Genomic DNA, 23,224 nt, shown 5'->3' on the forward strand with positions numbered 1-23,224 from the left:
AATTATATGTTGCTGTCACTGAATTCTGAAACGTGATGTTATTACTGATTGAATTACTTCAAAATAGTGATCAGTTAGATATATCAGGATTTGAGCCTCGTGCATAATTGCGTTTGAATGAAAAACGGGAAATTTCACAATTTTATGTACAGACACATGGCAAGTTGTGAGGGTATGTCATGCTCACTTTGCCATTAGCATATTCATATTGACCGTTAATTCAAGAACCTTTTTCCTCAAAAATTAGCGAAACGTTAAAATGTCATTGCTTCCTTATTTTTCATGATCTGATTTTAGTCAAAATTTTACCATTGACCTTTACTCTTTCTAATCAGACTAAGTATATTTGGACTGGATTTCTCCTTTAAGGAGGTGTTCTCTTCAGTTTGTCACAATGTATCACCAATCTGATAGCTGTCATTATAGTGGCCTGACACGTTTCCTATTTTCCCCCTAAGAGATATGCGAATGGGCAGTGTTTACAAGAACTGCAGTGATATTCGCAAATGAGAACGCAGTGTGAGTTACTGCGGTATGCACTGGTACCGTGATATTTCGTCAATGACAATGGTGCCAATGTATTCCCGAGGTGTTTGAATAATCGATAGTCGAGTAGAAACTTTTTAGACCTGGAAAAGTTTTTAAGTACAAGTTTTGTTGTTGTTGTTGTTGTTGTTGATTCGTGTTCTAGAAGGATATTGGAGGAAAATTAGCTTGGTTGCCACCTTGGCAACCTTGGGCAACTTTTTTTATAAGCCTAATTAGCATAATTACGTAATTAGCATATATAAATATGTAATACATTCCTAATTTTGATACAGGGAACCAGAAAACATGGGAAACAAAACTTTTTAAGGGTTTTCTATATCGAGGAATCCATTCATAACATTATTTTTTTTTATTTCAAATTATGTAAGTGTCTTAAATACCGTAATTAGCATGATGAGCATATTTGCATACGTATGATAGTGAAGTATATGGTAATATACCATTGATATGACCTGAAGATGCTGTTAAGCCCAAGGTTTTATTGCACTATTTCGTGATATGATTCATACCCAAGTCTCGCATGTGTATTTTGTACAGAGATGGATTTTGCGCCATAGATATCACGGTATTTCGCAATGTATTTCGTTGTGCAATTCTTGATATAAATTTTCATTCACATTCAGACGTAATATGTCTCACGTCTCCAGAATTATTTCTCACGCTCTTATTTCTCGTGCTCACACGCCTGACGTTGGTGGCTTTTTATCACGCCTCACATGATACCCCCTCCCAAAGATTTTAAAAAGTTAAACTAGAAATGTCGCTATGGCGACTGGTATGCCTCCGCCATAATGTATGGTTCTCCTAGTAGGTCTATAGTATACATCTTGACAATGTTTCATGCAACAGTTTAACATAATTGGTAAAATATCAAAATGAGAGGTTTGTCACATGTGTAGAATGTCCACATTCCTTGAACTAGGTTTAATGGGATGAATAGCTATATTGTCTATGAGTGCAGGTATTTGGAGATTTGAAAATTTTTACTTGACCTTTGACCCTTTTATAAGTTTATGCATTGAGTAATTTTCACGGTGTGGAGAAAAAAAAATCTAATTTCAGAATCAAATAGTAAAATAACGGCATTTTAACCTGACCTTTGACCCTCGACCTTTGACCCTAAAATTCTCAGGAGAATCACTGTCGGTAGAACATGCATGTACTGTTTCAAGGATACCTGAAGTTACTTTTGAGATTATGGAGGAAGAAGTTGAAATTTAGCACTTTCTCTTGACCTTTAACCTTTGACCCTTTGGCAAGAAACTTCCCAGAGAATCTCTGTTGGGTAATACATGTTTATATTAAGTTTCAACAAAGGTGCTGTATAGACATTGCAGAAATATGAGGGAAAATAGCAGGTTGGAAAATAGTGAAATGTTGAGGACCTTGTCCTCTGACCCGACCTCTGGTCCACGGACCCCCAAATTCCCTATATATAGATAAATTGCCAGTCAGTATATAGAATGCTAGGTTCCATAAAGATACCTCGAATCATTTGCGAGATATGGAGGAAAAAAAAGTGATATTTTACCATTTTTACTTGACCTTCGACCTCATGACCCGAAACTCTCTCTGGAGAATTGGTCATTTATACACTAAGTTTCAAGAAAATACCTTCAGGCATTACACAGATATGGTAAAAACAGTGAAAATTTGAGCATTTGACCTTGACCTCTTGACCTTTGACCTTGAGCTTGTGCGCCCAAAGTTGACAAGTACAACATCGCCCACTCATATGCATGCAAGTTTCACTGGGATACCTCAGTAACGTTTTTTGTTGTTTTTTTTTTCCACTTATACGCTGTCCACAAAATTTACGGACGGACGGACGGACGGACAATCCGAAAACATAATGCCTCCGGCACCACTTCGTGGCGGAGGCATAAGAAGCCAAAATAATTAGATTATTCAAGACGACAACTTTCCATATATTATCTGCACATGGAGGTGGAAAGAGACCACGTCTCTACCGGGCGTTATATACACCGTGACTTCTTAAGTATTTCGTTTGATATAGTTTACTGACAAATGAATGAAAAGGATTTTTGTGTTGATCTTTGTTATCTATAAAAGCTAGCACGCTTTGATGGTTTATGACAGGTTCAGATTATGTGTATGTGTTACTTAGTACGCGTGATCGTTTTAAAGATAGTACATCTATCATTCCATTATGATAGAGGGTAAGGGAAAAGTATAGGTAAAGAAGTGGGAAATGTGTAATTAAATTGAACAGGAATGTTAGTACACTGTCTTGATTACTGACACCTCCCTGCTGAACATAAAGTGCATGTGCCTAGTCACTGAAGCGATTGACACAATCGAGGTGCTGTGAATTTGTCAAAACAAAACAAAAACATAGTGCATACAACCCACTGAACTCAGGAACACTACGAGTTCAGTGATACAACCACTACTGAGTTCAGTGGATACAACCCCTGATCACCGGATATACGCGCAGAAATCATAATACGTGTTATTTCTGGGGGTGTCAACTTTAATCACATATGGCGTGCCATAAGAGTCGCGTGTTTACTACGTTTATTCTGCACACGTTACTAGAAGAAAGGAGGAGCTTGTTGTTTATACGCGGTCTGCACTACATGCTTCTGTTCAGCAGTTGTGTCGCATATAATGCCGTACCATTTATGTTGTTCTTTTCTCAGGAAGAGAGAGCTTTCATCCATTGTGATCCAGCCAACTCGCGCCAAGAATCCTGCTCCCATTGTGAGCTAGTACTAGTAGAGTGCCACGCACGCCATTCTCCATCACCTCAACAAATCACAACTCCAACATCTTCCGTTGAGTAGATACTGTACATATCACCAGAATTGACGATGTCGGATGCCAAGAAACCCAGAACTGTAAGTGTTAATTTCTCGTTTACTTTATGTAGACGACTATAATGTGTGTCCTCAAACAAGTTCAGCGCTGCATCGGACTGCATCTGCTCTTAATCTGTAACTGGTTATTGTGCTTCACTCCACACCAGAGTCGCAGAGACAGAGTCGGAGAAAAGACAAAATGGCTTCAGTCGTGCTCTTATCTCAGAAACAGGGTCTTTCCTCTCTCAACCATGTGGTGCATAGCCATTTATCATGATATCATGGAGAGGGGTCTAACAAACCGAGTTGTTTGGGGATAACTTTTTGAATAAACTAAACCAGTCTAGTTTATGATTAGAAAGGGCTCAAATGGAAGAAATATAATTTTCCTTTTTAATTATGATTAAATTTATGTCATGACTCGTGATCGAGTCTAGGCACTAGGGGTGGTATTCTGAATCTGAAATCCTTCCTAACGTTGTTAGGAAGAAATTTCTTCATAGGGCCTGCCCTAAGTAAGGATTTCTTCCGAAGAAGTGGTAATGGTATTCTGAAAATCTTCCTAAGTTTCTTTCCAAGTCTGTTCCTAAGTTGACACTTGTACTTAGGAAAACAGTAAACTGTGTTAGTAAAACGAAGGAGGTAGGCCTACCAGTCAGTACATTTGTATGCTTTAAACTAAGCTGAAAAAAAGAGAAGAAAAAAATGTAGACTCTTTCAAGTCTTTGTTAGGCCCTTATAATTAACCTGCTAAAATTGGACTTGTCTAGGGTCTATTCCAAAAATGACTGAAATATGAGAGTTTTACTATCATTATCAAATTTATTTTGACAGCAGGTAGAGAAAAGTTTAAAGGGGAAGGCTAGTACCTGATCAGTGGGAATCAGTGCGAATGCTGGGGGATGATTGTTCCAATCCTTGTGGAATTCATTTAAGAGTACATTACATATCTACGGTTGTGTGAAAATCATTTGCTTCACAACTGTCTCATATTCAAGTAATGTGCAGATTAATGCCCCATCACTGACCAGGGACGCTTACCTGGAAACATTAAACTGCACATTACTTGAATATGAGACCATTCTGAAGCAAATAGTTTTCACACAACAATAGATATGATAATGTACTCTTGAATGAATCCCATAAGGATTGGAACAGTCATCTCCCAGCATTTCCACTGATTCCCACTGATCAGTTACTAGCCTTCCCCTTTAACTCTTCAGGTATAAATTGTACAGATTTGATTTTCTTCTTAGTCAAACTTAGACATAACCAGGTATTTTGGTCATTTACAAAGAATTCTGGTCTTCTTTACATTGGTTTTAAGTGGGGTGGTCACACATGTTATGTGTTTTACAGTTACACAAGTTATGGCAGAAAGGCAAATCAAGTAGTTCTAAATGTTATTTCATTGGTCGAAGTGATCAACTGATCATACTTAACAGTGACTGACTTATTCCATTGTCCCAGAGTGGTTTGAAACCTTTTTCCCCAGTCAGGAATAGATGTCAAATCAAATTTTGAAAGGCCCTATCAACAGCATAAAATCACTTTTAAATACGTAGAACCTGGCATGTGTGGTAGTGGTAGGCCATTGTGAATGTTTCAGTAGGTCTGTACATGTACATACTTACTGTAAAAGTGGAAATTTTCGCGGTGTTGAAATTTTTGCGCAACCAGAAACTAGCGCAAAAATAAAAGCACAGGCATATTTTTGCTTGCCACACATGTATGTTCCTGTGCGTGATGTCTTGATTCCATGCCTGGAATTAAAAACATGCTAAACTCTTCTTACCCGGCCAAGTGCGAAAAATAAGTCGCGCGAAAATATCCACTTTTACAGTATGATGAAGGAGGGTCACAACGGTACCTTGGTCAGGTAACTTTGCATAAATTGAACTTACTTTATTTGTTTAAAAAGTTTATATCCCTCTTCCTCACAAGATCTTCAACTTCCCAGAAAGTTTGTAAAGGACATATCTTTCATATTCCCATGGATATTTTGTTGGAAAAAAAAAAGTGAAGTCTTTTACCAGTGTCGACCTCTTATTGACTGTGAAATGATTATGGTGCTTGCTGAAAACTCATTCAGTACATAAATCAGAAAAAATTGTCCTGTAAAATGCAGAATTTTCCAGGAAATCAAATAGTGGAAATTTGAATGTAATTGGATGATTCATTCAAAAGATATACCAGTACCAGTACTTCAAAGTTATGAAACTTTAAATTTTCATGAAATCCTTGTGGAGCTCTCTTCATTTAACGACTGTGATGCAACATTAATATGGTTGCACTACACTTATGTTCCTTCATAAAAGAGAGATGGGGTGTTCACTCACGTTACCCTATTCTTGAATGTTTTTATTGGCAGAACTACTATCCAAGTCATTTTAGAAATCATGCAGACTTGCTTCATTATGTAGCTTGGCATTTTCTACCCACACATATTTTGATTATCATATTAGGGCACTTACCCCCCCCCCCCCCCCCCTTGCAGCTAAATACTGGTTAGTAATAAGGTTAGAGTAAAGATCAGGGTTAGGTTTAGGGTTAGAGTCTGGATTAATAGGGTTAGGATAAGGGTCAAGGCACTCAGACATTCATTTTGTTTCACAAGTTTTAGAATGGAAAGCAATTTTGTGTGTACTGTGTACATGTGTGGATGTTTGAAATAGAGAAGAGTAAATCCATGACTATTCCTTGCAGGTTATGTTTCAAGTGTCATCACCATGGTAACTATATAAACACATTCTCTTCTGTGGCAATGGGTGTGAGGTTTTACCTTTATGAGGAGCATGCACTTTGGAAAGTGTATCAGGCAGTGTTGATAGGAGAATTCAGGATTCCTGAAGTTGCATCGAAAGTTACCTGCTTGAAAAAGAAGACCTTTTCCATGCAGGAAATGTGTTTTTCATATCAAGGAGCTTCTTTGTTTTACCAGGTGGAACATTTTTCTGGTTTTGTGCTTCCAATTATACAGCAGACACCATTTTACAGGTACAGCACCATGGTAATATGAAATACCAATTGTGGGTATATACAATGTAGTACCATTCAGTGTGAGTGGGTGTGGTGTTTGTGTGGACATCAAATTTTAAAGGACAAGTCCACCTTCCTGTAAACGTGTGGATTAAGTGAAAGCAGCAATATTAGTAGAACACATCAGTGAAAGTTTAGGGAAAATTGGACAATCCCATCAAAAGTAATGAATTTTTGGAGTATTGATCTGCACAGTTACTGCTGGATGAGAAGACTGCAGCTGTACTATAGTGTATGATGTCACATACGTACAACAATGTAAGGAAAATATTACTATTATACTAAAGAGAATTTCACACAATTTTGCGTTTTGAAAAAAAAGTGCACATTTCCTCAACTCGTCACTGACGTATGTTAGGGTAATATTATTCCCCCTTGCTTTCTGAAAGAGGGAAGTCAAGTGTTCTTTTATGATGCGAGAAAAGTGAAAGTATTTTGCATTTTCTTTATATTTTCTATATATCGTTGTACACATGTGATATCACAAGCTGTAGCAGTCTCCTCATCCAGCAGTGACTGAGCAGAAACTTCAACATTTCTTAACGTTTAAACGGATTATCCCATTTTCCTCAAACTCTTGCTGTGGGTGTTCTATTAATATTGCTGCATTCACTCAATCCACGTGTCCATGAAGATGAACTTGTCCTTTGGAGTCAGTCCCACAGAGGAGCAGACAATTGAAGTAAAGCATGACCTTTGACCTGAAACATACAGCGGATTTGTGTGTACAGTCAGGCAGAGACCTATACCAGGGAGGTGGGAAGAGAGTGGTTCCCACCTTCCTGCCTGTACTGAATGTGTAGTTCATGTGCATCTAACATTTCCTGCTGAAGCAACCTTCAAAGGCCATTTGCTACCAGTAATTAAAATTCCGTCGTCATGGGAAAGATTGAGGCATGAGGCCTCTTTCAGGTACATGTATGAACATCACGTAGTGAAGTACAGTAAGTCAATATTACAGTTAGTAAATCAATCAGATGTTGTGATAATGTTAGGGTGAGTGGGATGCCTGTATTTAAAAAAGGAAGGGAAGAAATTCAAGAAATATTTCAGATCTTTCAGTGGAAACTGATAAGCATTAATTAATAGACGAACATTTAAATGATACATTTGAATTTGATACATGGTGGGTATTGCTTGATTAGTATCAAAGGTGATTAGTGTCAGGTTTGATGCAAGCCTGACAGATGAATTGCATTGTACTATATGTTCATCCGACGATATAGGGGATGAATTTCATTATATTTTTATTTGTCCCTTTTTTAACAAAGAGAGATTATTGTATTTACCAAGTAGCTTGACAGCCAGTAGACCAAGTGCATTACATGGTCAAATTATTCAATTCAACTAATGCATGCCATTTGAAAAAAACTAGCCAAATTTGTCTGAATTATTATGTTTCAGTTCTCGTCAATACCAAAGAAGAAAGACAGTTGTTTTGTAGAAAGTAAAGTAGATGTGAATGTTTGTAGACGTAGTGGTAGAGTAGTTCAATGTCCTTTATGCCTTGTTTTGTAAACATATTTATTTATCAGTTATTTTCACATGTACATACTATCACTTATATTTTTGTATTCATATATTGTACATTGTAAATATGTTTGTACTCTCATACCCCGAGAGGGTCTCGATAGAGTCAATAAAATCTTACAAATCTTACAAATCTTACTAATCTTACAAAATCAAATGATACACACACCACTTTCTTTTTTTTTTGGGGGGGGGGGGGGTAAAGTATGTAGTTCTTCATGAATTACTTGTAAGACATTTTCATAATTGGTTGGTCACATGATTGAAAACGTTTTCATTGAGGGAAATAACCCTTTACAGAGGAGTCAGGGATATCCTACCTTTGAGATGATACAGTGCATTTTATCTGAGAAAGGAGGCAGTATTTATGTTAGATTCTGAATCATAACTGGCCATTTTTACAATCAGTGGTGTAACACACGGTTTTGGCACTAATTGCTGTATAACTTTCTTATACACTGACAGATATGCATTATTTTTTCTCATAAACTTACCACCCACAGTGTCTACCTTGGGTACCTTAATAAACTTTCCTCTCTTTTTCTTTCAGATGTGGCATGCACTTACATGCTTGAAATCCAACACTTTTGGTGTATGCACTCTGACATGGTTTTTTTTGTCAGACCTAGCATATTAAATTGTTTATTCCTGTTCATTATTTTTGTTGTTGTGGTGATAGACAGGTATCCAACATTAAGAACTATTATGTTTACCAGGTTCTGCTTTGTCTTCTTTAAAGACTGAAATTGTCCAAACTTTATGTTTCGGAGGTGACATTTTCCGTTAACAATTAACCCCTCTTTTGAGTTAGCTCTTGCTCACAATTATAAAATTCAACTTTGCTAATTTCCATCAAAACAGAATAGTAATCAATCTGACTTAACTTCGATCCAAAGATTATTTGATTTAAATAGCTTTTTTTTTTTTTGGTGAGTGTTTATAAATTTATGCAACTTTTCCGTTAACTTTTCTGTCACCTCCGAGACAACAGATTTATGTATTTGATTTTTTTATTCTTGACATCAGTTATACATTACATTTACAAAAATGTAACATATCCCCTCACATTATCTCTGAAGGAAGGTAGTAGAAATATAGCCTGTTGTTTTCATTTCGGAGCAATTTACAATTTTCCGTTAACACTTGTCACCTCCGAAACAATCGTCACCTCCGAAACAACAAGCGTATTATATTTGATAATTTCTCGAAGACAAAGCAATTTTGTTTGATTCTGTCCAATTGACAGGAATCTCTTTTGGATGAAAATAGTAATATGGCAACAGGAAGTGAGAATTTTCGAGAGATTAATAAAAGATCTAATAAAAACTAAGAATTACTGTTTCGGAGGTGACAAAACACTGTTAACAAGAGTTTTTGCTCATTTCTATTGAAGAGAAACCACATCATGTACACCAATGGTTTCATTTATTTTAGTAACATAAGTCTCAAAGTGGAGAAATCAACTAACACACTCTCACTCTTATTTTTATTACTATACTGTACGTTTTAGGGCAAATTTGCATTTTTTCACTTTTTTAACAAAGAGAATGCACAAAATACACCCATCTGTTGTATATATAAAATTGAAATCAAGATCAATTCTCCTGCTTTAGTTAAGTAAACATATAGATGCTTTCATCTTAGAAGCTTGATTTCCAATTTAAGCAATTTAGTTGTGAAGATTTACCAATCACAGCTTTCCATGTAGGTTGCTTTTTCTTGTGTTTCGGAGGTGACATTGTTTGTTAACACCATATTGTTATGTGATTGTGAAAGGCAAGACTTCAGTTCCTTTTCACTATCTACTAACATTTTCGAATACATTTAATATCTACAAAATCATTACAATAGAAGTGACTTTTGTAGATATACCTAGCTCACCAGAATTCCCTTGATACCAAAGTGATACATGTGGCAGTTCATGCATGCCCTAGTCCACAATCTTAAAAAAATCATAAAATAATCAAACTCCACAAAAAGGCCACATGCCTGTAGCTGGTGCACAACTTGTTCTTGAATTCTTAGTTGTTGTTTTTCCATGTACAATGTGGTAATCATAAACAAAATTATGTGATTTTTTTTTTTTTAAATATGACAATAATTATTACATTTTCCAAGTTGAACCAACTGTTTATGACATTGTATTTTTTGACAACTAAAGTGATTTTGACAACTGAAGTGAACAGAGGAACAAGTCCCCAGGACTGGAAAGGGAAAGATCCAAAAAAAAAAAAAAGATTTGTAGTTCTATCTCAATATAATTTTGATGACATGTTTACCTTTTTTTGTTATTATGTTTTATCTTAGAATTTGGCTTTAAGTACTGGAATTTCAAGGAAAAGAAAATGGTTTCTTAAAGGACAAGTCCACCTTCATATACATGTGGATTGAGTGAATGCAACAACATTAGTAGAACACATCATTGAAAGTTTGGGAAATTGGACAATCCATTCAAAAGTTATGTTTTTTTTAAAGTATCTATGCAATCACTGCTGGATGAGATGACTACGACAGTGTATGATGTCACATGCATACAACGATATAAAGAAAATATAAGTGAATTTCACAAAACTTTACTTTTTGAAAAAAGTGCACATTTCTTCAACTTGCTGCTGATGTATGTATGTTAGGGCAATATTATTCACCCTGCCTTCCAAAAGAGAGAAGTCAAGTGTTCTTTTGTTATGCAAGAAAAGTGAAAATATGTTGAATTTTCTTGATACTTTCTCTATATCCTTGTACACGTGTGACATCACAAGCTATAGAAGTCTTCTCATTCAGCTTTGACTGAGCAGAAACTTCAAAAATTCATAACTCTGGAACAGATTGCCTTACTTTCCTCAAACTCTCACTGATGTGTTTTACTAATATTGCTGTATTTACTCAACCCTCGTGTCTATTGAGGTGAACTTGTCCTTTTTCGGTCCCTTATAGGGTTATTTGAGACCAGTTCGTGTCCGGGACCTTCTGAGAAGTTGATGGGTAAAATTACTTAACCAAAAAAAAAAACTTCCCCATAAGTTCACACAAAAGCATTATGTTGCTCTCTTCAGCTGGGAAACACAAACTGTTGTCTTAACCAAACTGTAAAAACTTTCTAAAGATTAGTATGAATTACAATCTAAAACAAAATATGAGCTGGTATCCACTATCATGAAAGAGAATAACTAAACAAAATAACAAGTAAGAACTGAAAGAAAGAGCTTATATTTGAAAATTAAAGCCATGAGGAAAGACATGAATGTTCACAATATATTAGTTAACACCTGAGAAGTTGGGTTGTCTCTGTGTTGTGTCACCTCCAAAACAATAAAATGATTTTTTCTTATCTTATACTTTTTACTCTCAAAAGTGACTAATATATATGATTTGCTGGTAATTTTCAAGCAATTCAGAAAGATACATAAAATACATTTTAGTAATGTCAATAGTTTAAATGCATCTGGTATTATAGAAAATTTATCCCAGATGAACCAAACACCTTTCACCACTATTATAACATTTGTATGGTGGCTATCAAGAATGATGAAGAATTCATGAACATCCTTGAATTAATCTATTTATAATACTATGTGCAAATAAAAACATAATACAAGTCAAATAAGAATTTTTGCTGTTGGCATTCATAACCTATGGTGTATGTCCCCACCAAAAAATTACAATGGTACCCTCCGCAACGATAACTTTAAAGATAGTGAATCAATCTAAAATACAATTTGAGGGATTGAAAATATAACTCATTGCCCACACCTTACAGAAAACCCCATTCAATTTGCTTCAGAGGTCAAAGAGAAATGAGAATTTTTGTAGAGCATGTCAGGAATCCCTTCCCTCCAAGTTCTGTATATTGTGTTTACACATTAATATGCAGTTCCAAGAGCATCCAAGTGCTAAACTTGAAAGAATCAGACTCCTGACATCCTTGATAACAATCCACATTTCTTTGAGACCACTTAACCAAATTGACTGGGGCTTTCTGCAAAATAGAGCTAAGATGTTATAATTTAAGACCCCAAAGTAGATTTTAGCTGATTTAATCATGTTGGGTGCTATCAATGTCAAAATCTAATAGTAAATTTGGGGGGGGGGGGGGGGGGGACATACACTGGGATGAATACTTGAACACAATGTTAACATTGAATGTCACCTCCGAAACAAAGTTATTCTTCCCTGGTGTTGTGGAATAAAATGTTCCGAGAGTAAAGAAACATTACTAAAATGATCTTACACCCTCATTTTAATTTAAGGTAGAAAATGGAATGCCATGTTTCTTCAGGTTACAATATCTAGCTTATGTCTATCATATTCTTACTGTAAATGAATATTTCAACACAATGTTAACATTGAATGTCACCTCCGAAACGAAGTGATTCTTCCCTGGTGTTGTGGAATAAAACGTTCTGAGAGCAAAGGAACATTACTAAAATGATCTCACACCCTCATCTCAATTTAAGGTAGAAAATGGAATGCCATGTTTCTTCAGATTACAATATTTAGCTTAAAACCTTCGTCCAAATGGAAGGCAAACTACCGGTACCCATGCTAATTAATGAAGTGTAAAAAAACACTTGTTCTGTGTGGTTTATCTGCTTGAAACAGGAGTTAATTTCTTGTTCTCGAGTTATAATCATTAAAAACATTGATAAAAAGAAGAAGTTTTGTGTTATTGTCACTTATTCTCAAAAAAACTGAGTGTTAATATTAATGTCACCTCCGAAACATTCTATTATGTTAACTGTCACCTCCGAAACATCCATGTGTGAAAAATCCAAGATTTAAAGAAATGATTGGAATTTCATTTAACCTACATAGGAAGGTAGCCCTTCTTAAAGACTTGTTATAGTATAGAGTTTGACCTGGCTTGCCCTCCAATAAATAGTTAAAATCTTAAAAATTGCATGTCAATTGGTATTTTTACCAAAAATTTATAAATCTCATGTATTTTTTTTAAAATCACTTTATATTCAACCCCAAAATAGTTTTGATTCACAAACTATATATTGTTGTTAACCATATAAACTTTGCATGGTGAAGTTTGACTACAGAGTTTTGTCATTATGGTGCAATTCATGAAAACAAAATTTTGCTTAAATTTACTTCAGGTGCCAGGGTTTTCCTTAAATTACACCAATAACTCTTCAGCTTTAAGGTCTGAAATGTTATTTTTTCAAAAATTTGAATACTTTCCAACAGGAATCAAACAGAATAATGAAAAAATATTTTGTTTGAAATTTTGACCCTCTGAGTACAAAAGTTACACCACTGATCGTAAAAAAGGCCAACTGCAAAATACTAGTACTTATCATGTACACAGCGATTGGCAGAGGTTAATTAAATACAACCAGTACTGTACTTGAAAGACGTGTCTCGTGGCTTTATTATGCCAGGGAGGTTGGAGGAGGCTGGTATAAATCGCTGTGTAGTTGGTGATAGTGCAGCTTGGCATGAAGCCAGAAAGCCAAGGTATTATCATATTTTCTTTTTCTCTAATGGTTTGGGTTTGGTGGCTGGGTAAAACTGGTTCTGGCTGGATTGGTAGGGAGATGATGTGTGTGTAGCAGTCCCTGCCCTGTTCTTGAGATACTCGAAGGGACTGATGGAAAGTATGTTTGTCCCATGTGTTAGTGTTTTGGTGTAGAGCTCTGTTGAACAAATTTCCTGTAATGAGAGCAGTGATAGTGTATTGAAATTAAAATTAAAGGGTACATTGTACATGCAGTTCTGGCCTGAGACCCAAGGTCAGGTTTCTAACATTTAATTGTTGGTGAGATAATGAGAAACCTCTTATGAAATATGAAAGGACATGTAATTCCAATTCCAAGAGGGATACAACGTTTATTCGATGAAAATTGATTTTGAAATGGCTGAGATATCCAGTAACCTTTTATTATAGGACCACTTTGTTTTACTTTGTTTTTGGATGTCTCAGCCATTCTGTGACCGATTTTCATCTAATAAATTTTGAATTACTCTTATCTTTGTCTTATGTCATAAGTGGCTTAATTCTTGGTATCTTGGAAAAAGTTAAAAGCCCAATCCTCATCTCAACCAACGCTGTGCTATCTCTTTAAACAGGAAATCAATTTTTTGACCATAGAATAATCCCGAGTATCAGTAGGCTATAGCTTTCAGTGAGATAAGAAAAACAAGATTAGGAAACTGAAAGTAGTAGAACATGCTTATATTAAAATCTATGGTGCCATTCATGAGACTTAAATGGAAAGAAGAAATAGTACGTACAAGCTAGGTCATAGACTGGAGGTCAAGGAAGTGCAGACCTGTACAATGTAGGCCCTAATGGGACAAAGTTCATTTCCTTTTTGTCTTTTTGTTGGCTGTTGTGTATAGGGCTGTCCTACATGGCACATTATTCTGAGACTGCAAAGCAGGAGTGCTTTTGAAAAGAAAAACCTTACTCAAAGTCATGTACAATGTACCTCTTTGTAGAAGTGTTTTTGCTAGAATGCGTGCAGTACATACAGCAGAGTTGTCAAGAAATTGATGTGAATTTTATGAAAAAGCTATGGCTGTAATGTTTATTTGCTGTGTAGTAGTACACACTGACACTGGTCCAAAGGTCCTTGTCCAGTAAATATCACTGTTGGTCCAGAAACTTTTTTTTTTTTTTTTTTTTTTTTTTTTTTTAGGAATGTACCAATAAAAAAAAAAAAATGAAAAATTGGGTACCTATTGGCTCAACAGCAAGGTTGGATCACAGAAAAAAAAAATGGGTTAGTGTGCAGCCTTGAATATTTATATGATATGGGATGGCTATGAATGGGATACCAGGGAATGTTGCACAAGTTAGGGTCAATATTGCACTGCAGCCTTGAATATTTATATGATATGGGATGGCTATGAATGGGATACCAGGGAATGTTGCACGAGTTAGGGCCAATATTGCACGAATCGAAGATGAGTGCAATATTGACCCTAACGAGTGCAATATTCCCTGGTATTCCATGAATCAAGGCCATCCAGTATAATTATTATCATCTATACAATCGAGTAGAGCAAGCATAAACTGCTCAAATTTACCGGGCCTCTTTGAAGTTGACTCGGCAGTCACATCCTAGCGCTGAAAAGGGGAAGCCCTTAAAACTGCGAATGAAACAAGCAACTAGCAAGATTCATGCGCTTGTGAATTGTAACAAAATGGCGCGCACTAGTATTGCGCATTCAGTAAGCGCTCGCACAATAGACGAGACAGAATTGAATATGGTATGATCTTGAACGGCAAGTAACAACTGTAGCCTGGTGGGGAATTAATATGTTGGCCTTAGATGCGTTTTGTTCAATATGCTCTGACAGCTGATATTGAATGGTAAAAATTGAGCGGACAACAATACGCATTTTTAGTGCGCCGCCAAAACGTCCAATTTTATGATAATGGAAACTTATTGATCAGCTAGTTTTTGTCTCCATTGTGAAAATCAGTGAATTTGAGGAAAATATTGGATATTTCCAAGTGGCTGACTCGGCCAGGCTAGAAAAGATGGCACACAAAGGTTCAAGCAGAGTTGATCATGACTGCGCTCAGTGTTGCCCCCCCCCCCCCCCCCCCAGCATTATCTAAATAATAAATTTAATTAATTCCCATCAAGCTGCCTGCATGTTTTTTCTGTTGAAAGTCATGTAATACTGAAGGGCAACAGTACCATGAATGATTGAGTTTGAGCTAGATCATCCCAGGTTACAAACACAATAATGACTGAGAGTGTGTGAAACCAGTGGCGGATCCAGAGGGGGGCGCAACCGGTGCACGCCCCCCCCCCTTTATTTCTCATTAAAAACAAAAGAAATAAAGATTAAAAAATGAAATGAAACCCGGAAGTGGCACCAGAAATATTAGTTGCGCCCCCCCCCCCCCCCCCTTTCACAGAATTCCTGGATCTGCCCCAGGAAACATTCATTTTTTTTTTTTTTTTAAATATCAAAGTTATCCACTCCGAAGGATGCCAGAGGTACTGACTGCTGTGTTTTAGGGTAGCAGTAATCTGAGATATTGTTGCGTTGTATTAATAAAAGCTATTCATTGGATTTCCTGGTACTTTGCTGAGGTACAATAGAATGCACAACATACTAGGGCTGCCAACACTGGAAACTATACATTGTAGTTGAGAGTGAGACTCCCATAGGCCAATGCTATCATTTAGGAGTCAAAATGAGTGAGATCAATAGAAATGCATGCATATGAAATAAAGTTTTAGAGTGAGAATGGACCAAAATGTGTGAGTCTCACGCTCAATGCGTGAGAGTTGGCAGCCCTGACATACGCTGGATGAGATTCAAGGCAAAATCATCAAGATTATTAAGGGTCAAAGATCATTGAATTTTTGCCAAACATAGCATTTTTGACATAATTCAATGACATTTGATCGGAAGGAAAGAAATAGCAAATAAAAATAATACAAGCTTTGGATTGTTCATGAAATGATCGTGGGGTGAAAGGTTGGAAGGTGCAATATGCCGGTACATATGTACATGTACGTATGAGTTTGTACAGGAGAAATACACAAACAATTCCAATGAGTACTGATATTTAAGCTATACACACAAGTACATTTACGGTAGTAATTTAGCATACTTGTATTGGACATAAATAATTAACACTTATTTGCTTGAAAGGATTAACAGTTGTAGCTTGAAAGGCCACAATTCAACAAAATCAAAGATCAAGCCTGCAAGGTACTTTGGCTGTTTCCAGCCAATATTTCAGTTAGAAATGTTTTAAGGCATGTTTTGTATGAAGGGTAGCAATTTAACAGATAGGGCCTGCATTTAATCCATCATTTACTTGATAGAATATATGATACAAGGTAGTGGTGGTAGGTCACTGTATTCAGTGAAAAAAAAAAGGTCACTTTCGAGCAGAAAGTTCAGTTAGAAATGCCCAGTTCTAGTACAAGTTGTATGTGTGACTTAAAGGACATGTCCACCCTAAAGGATTGAGGGAATGCAGCAATATTAGTAGAACACATCAGTGAAAGTTGAGGAAAATTGGACAATCCATTCAAAAGTTACGAATATTTTAAGTATCTGTGCAGTCACTGCTGGAAGAGAAGACTACTACAGTGTATGATGTCACATGCATATAACTATATAAGGAAAATAAAAAGAGAATTTCACAAAACTTTACTTTTTTCAATAAAGTGCACATTTCTTCAACTTGCTACTGACGTATGTTAAGGGTAATATTATTCCCCCTGCCTTCTGAAAGAGAGAAGTCAAGTGTTCTTCTGTTATGCGAGAAAAATGGAAATATATGTTGAATTTTCTTTATTCTTTCTTTATGTTGTTGTACTCATGTGACATCACAAGCTATAGTAGTCTTTTCATCCAGCTGTGACTGAGCAGAAACTTCAAAAATTCATAACTTTTGAATGGATTGTCCGATTTTGCTCGAACTCTCACTGATGTGTTCTACTAATATTGCTGCATTCACTCAACCCACATGTTTATGAAGGTGAACTTGTCCTTTAAGAAGGAAGCATAGAAACTGGTTCCCACTGAATTGCCTTAAATCCTTGGGGTGAAGGTGAAGGTCAATATCACCAACTGAAAGATCTCTTCTTCTTTTTTTCAGACCACATAATTTCCCCGAGGAAAATTCCAGTAATGTTATGTGGTACTGGTACATGTATATAATGATATTCTGGGAGAAACAATGGTTCTAATGCCCTGGATTTGTGCTGCTTTTCAGGACCGACGGGGTCTGCTTGAGCGTCTGGATGGTGGGGAAATTGTCATTGGAGATGGAGGCTACGTCTTTGCACTGGAGAAGAGAGGCTACGTGAAGGCAGGACCATGGACTCCCGAAGCCACCGTGGAGTATCCAGAGGCAGGTCAGTTTCCCTTCCCACTGGTCCTGGCAACTAAGGATACCTAACAATAATAACATGGCAGACTTGGCTAATTCATATGAATCCATATTTGCAGTTTCATTTCAAGGAGGTCATTTCATTCTCCATATCTGGAGACAAAACTTTGTTCATCATTAACCTCTAGCTGCCTCTGAGATTTGATGAATTTCTATGTGGAGTTCATACAGGGCACACCAGGTTGGCATTGGACTCGGTTAAACATTTTCAATAAACATTAGAAGAGTAACAGATGAAATTCATAGGGGCAATTCCGCGGTTAGTAACGTTACATTTGAACAAATTCAGATATTTGTTTTTACTACTAAATTACCATTTATTCATTTCAAGCCAAAATTATGTCAAAAACATGTTCATCCTTCCCAGGTTTATAATACAGAAAAGAATAAAATACAATCCATGAAATATTAGAATTGCTATGGCAACTTAAAGGGCAGGTGAGTAACGTTACGAAAAAAGGACATGACAAAAAAATCAATGTCTTGTAACAAAAACTGTGCAAAAATTCAAGTTACTTCAAACAAAGTGTTGCATTAATTTTAATTATTGCATCATGACAAATGTTCACACACATTTTTTGAGCAGTTCGACCAATTATTTTTTAGCTAGACCCCCAAAAGCATGGTTAGTAACGTTACGGTTAGTAACGTTACATTTGTCCGGAGTAATTCCGCAGGTCATTTCAACCTTTTGTAATTGACAAAATGTCATATGACTTCTGGAGTATTTAAATGTATTCATCTTTTACCCATTAGTAAAACTTTGAGGAAAAAATTTCAAAGGAACCCACTGTAATTTGCATTTAAGTGAATTTCAGCATCCCCAGTCCCACATGTACATTTTAAATGATGGTTTTAGATCTCGCGAAATCAATAAATACGAAAAATAAAATCTACTGAATTTGAAAGACCTTAATGATTGGTGAACATCCATGGCATTAGTTGGTACCTAAATTGAAGAGTAAGATAAAGAGGCACATTTCTTTTATCCATGTCATGTCCACCTAACTGCGGAATTGCCCATAGCATTATATTGAGAAGCCTACATGATTTATTTATGTGCACTTTTTTATTTATTTATTTTTTTTTGAAGGGAGTCAAGGGAAGGCATTTAACAAAGGGGGGGGGGAGTTCCTTATGTAGGTGTTAATAAAATCTGTGGAGAAGATGTGTCTACTGTCAGATATTAGAAAGAGAAAGAGAGAGTGAAAAAAAAAGAAAGTAACAGTCTAATATTTATTGTAAGCTTGAATACACCAGAAATAACACCAGACCAAAATCCAAGTGTTCATTACTTCCCTTGTGTTTATTGAGGTAGTGATTCAAACATCAGAGCATAATCACAACGCTGGTACTGTACTAAAGTGCAGACATGCATCAGCGTACACACAAAGGATATAAAACAAAAAGAGATAGAATTAGAAATTTGTCAAGATGATAAATTAGGTGATCCTTCTTTGAAGTGTGAAAGGACGAAGTTGACAAAAGATTAATAATGTGCTAGTATTTGAACAAAGCCATGTCAAGTAGGGTAACAAAGAAAGGACAACAAAATGCCATCAATTTAACACTTAAAATGGGCAAATTTTATAAGGTTCACTGTAATTTATTTTGTCACAGTGGTGGCAGCATGTGGCAGCATCAAAATAATAAAAAATAAATGTCATTGACTAAGATAGATTTGCATAAACTACAAAAAAGTGAAATTGAGGGGTTGATCAAATTGACATTTAACCCAAATTTGCAAAATGTAGAGCATCTGATCAAGATGTTATTTTATGAAATGATTAATCTGATATTGTCTGAATAAGTGTAAAATATGAGAGCAATAGGCCATGTAGGTCATAAAATAGTATCAAATCAGAAAAGAATAATTGACCTTTCACCCTCATTTCCATACTCATTAGCTCTTTTGAGATGCCAAAGTATTCCTGTCAGGAGGAAAGTATGGGAAAAGCAATGAGGTCCTCCCTCTGGTTAGATGTTCCCATGGCTTCACATACCCCGCTCTACCTTGACCCTACATTTTGAATTCTCCTTATCACATATAGCCGATATCAAGTTATAACACCTCGCGATACCGATATCTGATCGATCACTTTTGGGACGTATACTTGCAGTTCTGGAAAATCATACCAAAGATCCTGCGTAGTGTAGGATCTTTTAACGTACGCTCCTTTCTTGGAATGTCTCAAACAAATACGCAAGTTTGACTTCGGGTCAAAGTGGTTGTTCCACACTCTCCGCTGAACTTTGTCGTGAACTTCACCCACATCACATCCTTCATCTATGGATATATTTCCATAATTTCGTTGTTAAGCATTATCGGCCCAGCACTGGGCCGCTTTGCAGAAGGATCTCATTTATGTAATGTAAAGTTTCAGATTAGAAAATAACTCCATTATTCGCAAAATAAGACAGAATTTGATACGATCCTATAAATACTAGCCAGTACTTTGGCGTTCAATGTGCATAAAAGTGTACATTTACACATTGCACGTTCATAACGTTTATATCCCAAGAATTAAAATTAAAGATAAAAAAATTAGAGTGCCTCACGCGGTCAGATTCGGAGAGCTATATTGATGCGAAAGGGAGAATTGACAACTCGATGCATTTGGAACTAATTTTAGTTCATTCAAAACAGTATGCAAAGGCACCTAATAATACCCATGTTGGATGGAAGTGTCATCATTCGACAAGTATCTCAATGTCTCTCTTGGAAGCTATTAATGTTCTACTTTTCCTTAGTCACTGTTACCCTTTTCAGAGAGCTGAGCTGGGCTCGGGCCAGGCTTTCTAATAGTTCTTTTTTTTTATGCCTCCGCTACGAAGTGGTGCCGGAGGCATTATGTTTTCGGGTTGTCCGTCCATCCTTCCGTCCGTCCATAATTAATTTTGTTGACAGCGTAACTTATAAACCTTTGGAGGTATCCTAATGAAACTTGGCATGTATGTGTATTAGGGGGTGAAGTTGTGCCTATCAACTTTTGGGTGCACATGCTCAAAGTCAAAGGTCAAAAGGTCAAGGTCAAATATGTAAAATTTCACTATTTCCACCATATCTATGCAATGCCTGAAGATATTTTTTTTGAAACTTAGCGTATACATGTATTACCCAATTTTAATTCTCTGGTGAAAGTTTGGGGTCATGAGGTCAAAGGTCAAAAGGTCAAGTAAAAATATTAAAACGTCACTTTTTTCTCTGTACCTTGGAAATTGTTCAAGGTATCTTCATGGAACATAGTATATACATATACTGACTGGCAGTGATTATCTAGAGAATTTAGGGTTCATGGGGTCAAAGGGCAGAGGTCAAAGGTCATGTACTATAGACCTACTTCAAAATTCTACTACATATTTCCGTCATATTTATGCAATGCCAGCAGGATTATTTTTTTTTTTTTTTTACACTTGGTGTGTGCATGTATATTCTGATAGAGATTCTCTGGAAAGTTTCTTTTTTTTTTTTGCCTCAAAGTTCAAAAGGTCAAAGATCAGGGCAAGTCCAAGATAACACGCACGTTACGTATGGGACATTCAGAGACTTTTATGACCTGAAAAATAGTGTTAATGGCCTTTGATCATATTGAACTTCATCATGGTGATTGATATCTAGGAGAAGTATATTCATGTAAAAAATTGAGAAAAATGACCTTGACAATTATATTCTAGAAGAGAAAATATGTGCCGTTACGTATGGGACCAGAAAAATTTTGTTTTTTTGAACATTTTTTTCAACCTCAAAACTCTCTGAAAGTATATCATTCTACAACTTGTAACTCACTGTGATGAAAGTCACAACACTCAAGATTATCACGGGTAAGTTTCATGTCATTAGGCAAAAAGCTCTAATTACAGGTTCTAATTAAAGACAGACATGACGTGTTACGTATGGGACAGTTACGTATGGGACAGTTTGTCCCCCCATTCATTTAGTGTGTGAAGAACCATGTTTATGGGTATTTTGCATGATTATTGAAGTAAAATCAGTTAAAACTACTCAAATACTGATCCGGATTGTCAAGGAAACAATATTTCCCAAATATTCACCATCATAATCATATTCAATCATATTTCTATATTTTTATGACCAACCTAGGTATGCATGCCCTTTGTCCCCCATTCGTTTAGTGTGTGGAGAACCATGTTTATGGGTATTTTGCAGAATAATTTTGCAAAATACCCATAAACAAATTTTTGCATAATTGTTGAGGTGGAATCACTTGAAATTACTCAAATACTCATCCAGACTGACAAGGGAACAATATTCCCAAGATATTTACCATCATTATCACATTCAATCATATTCTATATTTTTTATGACCAACCTGAGTATGTATGCCCTATTTTTATCAGGATATTTACTACTGAAAAATTGAATAGTTTTAAAGTGTTTACTTCCATTGATGAAGGGCAGTTTGCCTTTTAGTTTCAATAAATAACAACTTGACACAAGAAATATTAAGTTTGATAAATAAGCAATACCTGCTGCGTGGAACCCCAGTGATTGAGTAGATATATGATGTCTGTCTAGCAGTCAGGTCATTGATTCGAGTCACACCTCAGTATGTATACCCATGAATTTTGTTGTGGCTACTACTGAAAACTGAATAAGGACAATTTGCGTATCACTTGCAATAAAACAAAATCATATTTACTTTTTTTTCTATATATATCACAACCATTTCAAATTGGATCTCCATCACATAAACTTTGAATTCCTCTAGTCTGAGGATTTTATGCTCTTAAGTAATTCATATAATTGGTTTCCAATCATCTCTTTAAATGTTGAAAACTGAATCCCCATTTCTACAAAAAACTATACCATCCCTTTAATGCTGATTTTTCATTGTGTATTTTGGCATTTTCCCCTCCCCCTTTCTGAAAATTGTTCAGTCAAGTTCATGTATTGTTTCAAGTGTCTATAACTCAAAAAGTAGCTACAATGTTGGGATGCTTTCTTCAGGATGATTGACCATTTGTGTACTGAGAGACCTTCCCAGCTAGCTACATGCATTCACATGCAATATATATGAGGATGTCCCATACGTAACGCATTTGTCCCATACGTATCATTATTTCAATGCCTAATAAAAGATATTTCTTTTACTTTTTTTTCTTTTTTCTCTGGTATTTAATTTCTCTAAACAATAAATTAGAACTTCCCAAAAGGGCATTAAAATAACCTTAGCAATTTCAGAAAAAAACTAAAAAAATGACCTCATTTTGTTACGTATGGGACATCTCATGATAGGACACGAGCTAATTTGCATAATCATTTGCATAATCCCTAAATTTTCATACCAAGTTAAACTATGTGATGAACTTCTTATGTCCACATATTAATCAAATATTATTTGCTTTCCTTTGAATTAATATGAATTTTTATAAATGTCCCATA

General features: G+C 35.9%; 1 protein-coding gene across 1 annotated transcript in view; it reads left to right on the forward strand.

Moving 5' to 3' along the window:
- Window positions 1-3,217: 3,217 nt before the first annotated feature.
- Window positions 3,218-23,224, forward strand: part of LOC139744978 (betaine--homocysteine S-methyltransferase 1-like) — a 30,350-nt gene continuing 10,343 nt past the window's right edge. The window contains exons 1-2 of the mRNA XM_071655387.1: window positions 3,218-3,410; window positions 17,644-17,785. Coding sequence (XP_071511488.1) covers window positions 3,384-3,410; window positions 17,644-17,785 — 169 coding nt within the window. The 5' untranslated portion in view covers window positions 3,218-3,383. The remainder of the gene's footprint in view (window positions 3,411-17,643; window positions 17,786-23,224) is intronic.

This window comes from Diadema antillarum, unplaced genomic scaffold (assembly GCF_040938485.1).
Source record: "Diadema antillarum isolate AM-2024a unplaced genomic scaffold, OU_Dant_1.0 seq00001224_RagTag, whole genome shotgun sequence".
NCBI lineage: Eukaryota > Metazoa > Echinodermata > Echinoidea > Diadematoida > Diadematidae > Diadema > Diadema antillarum.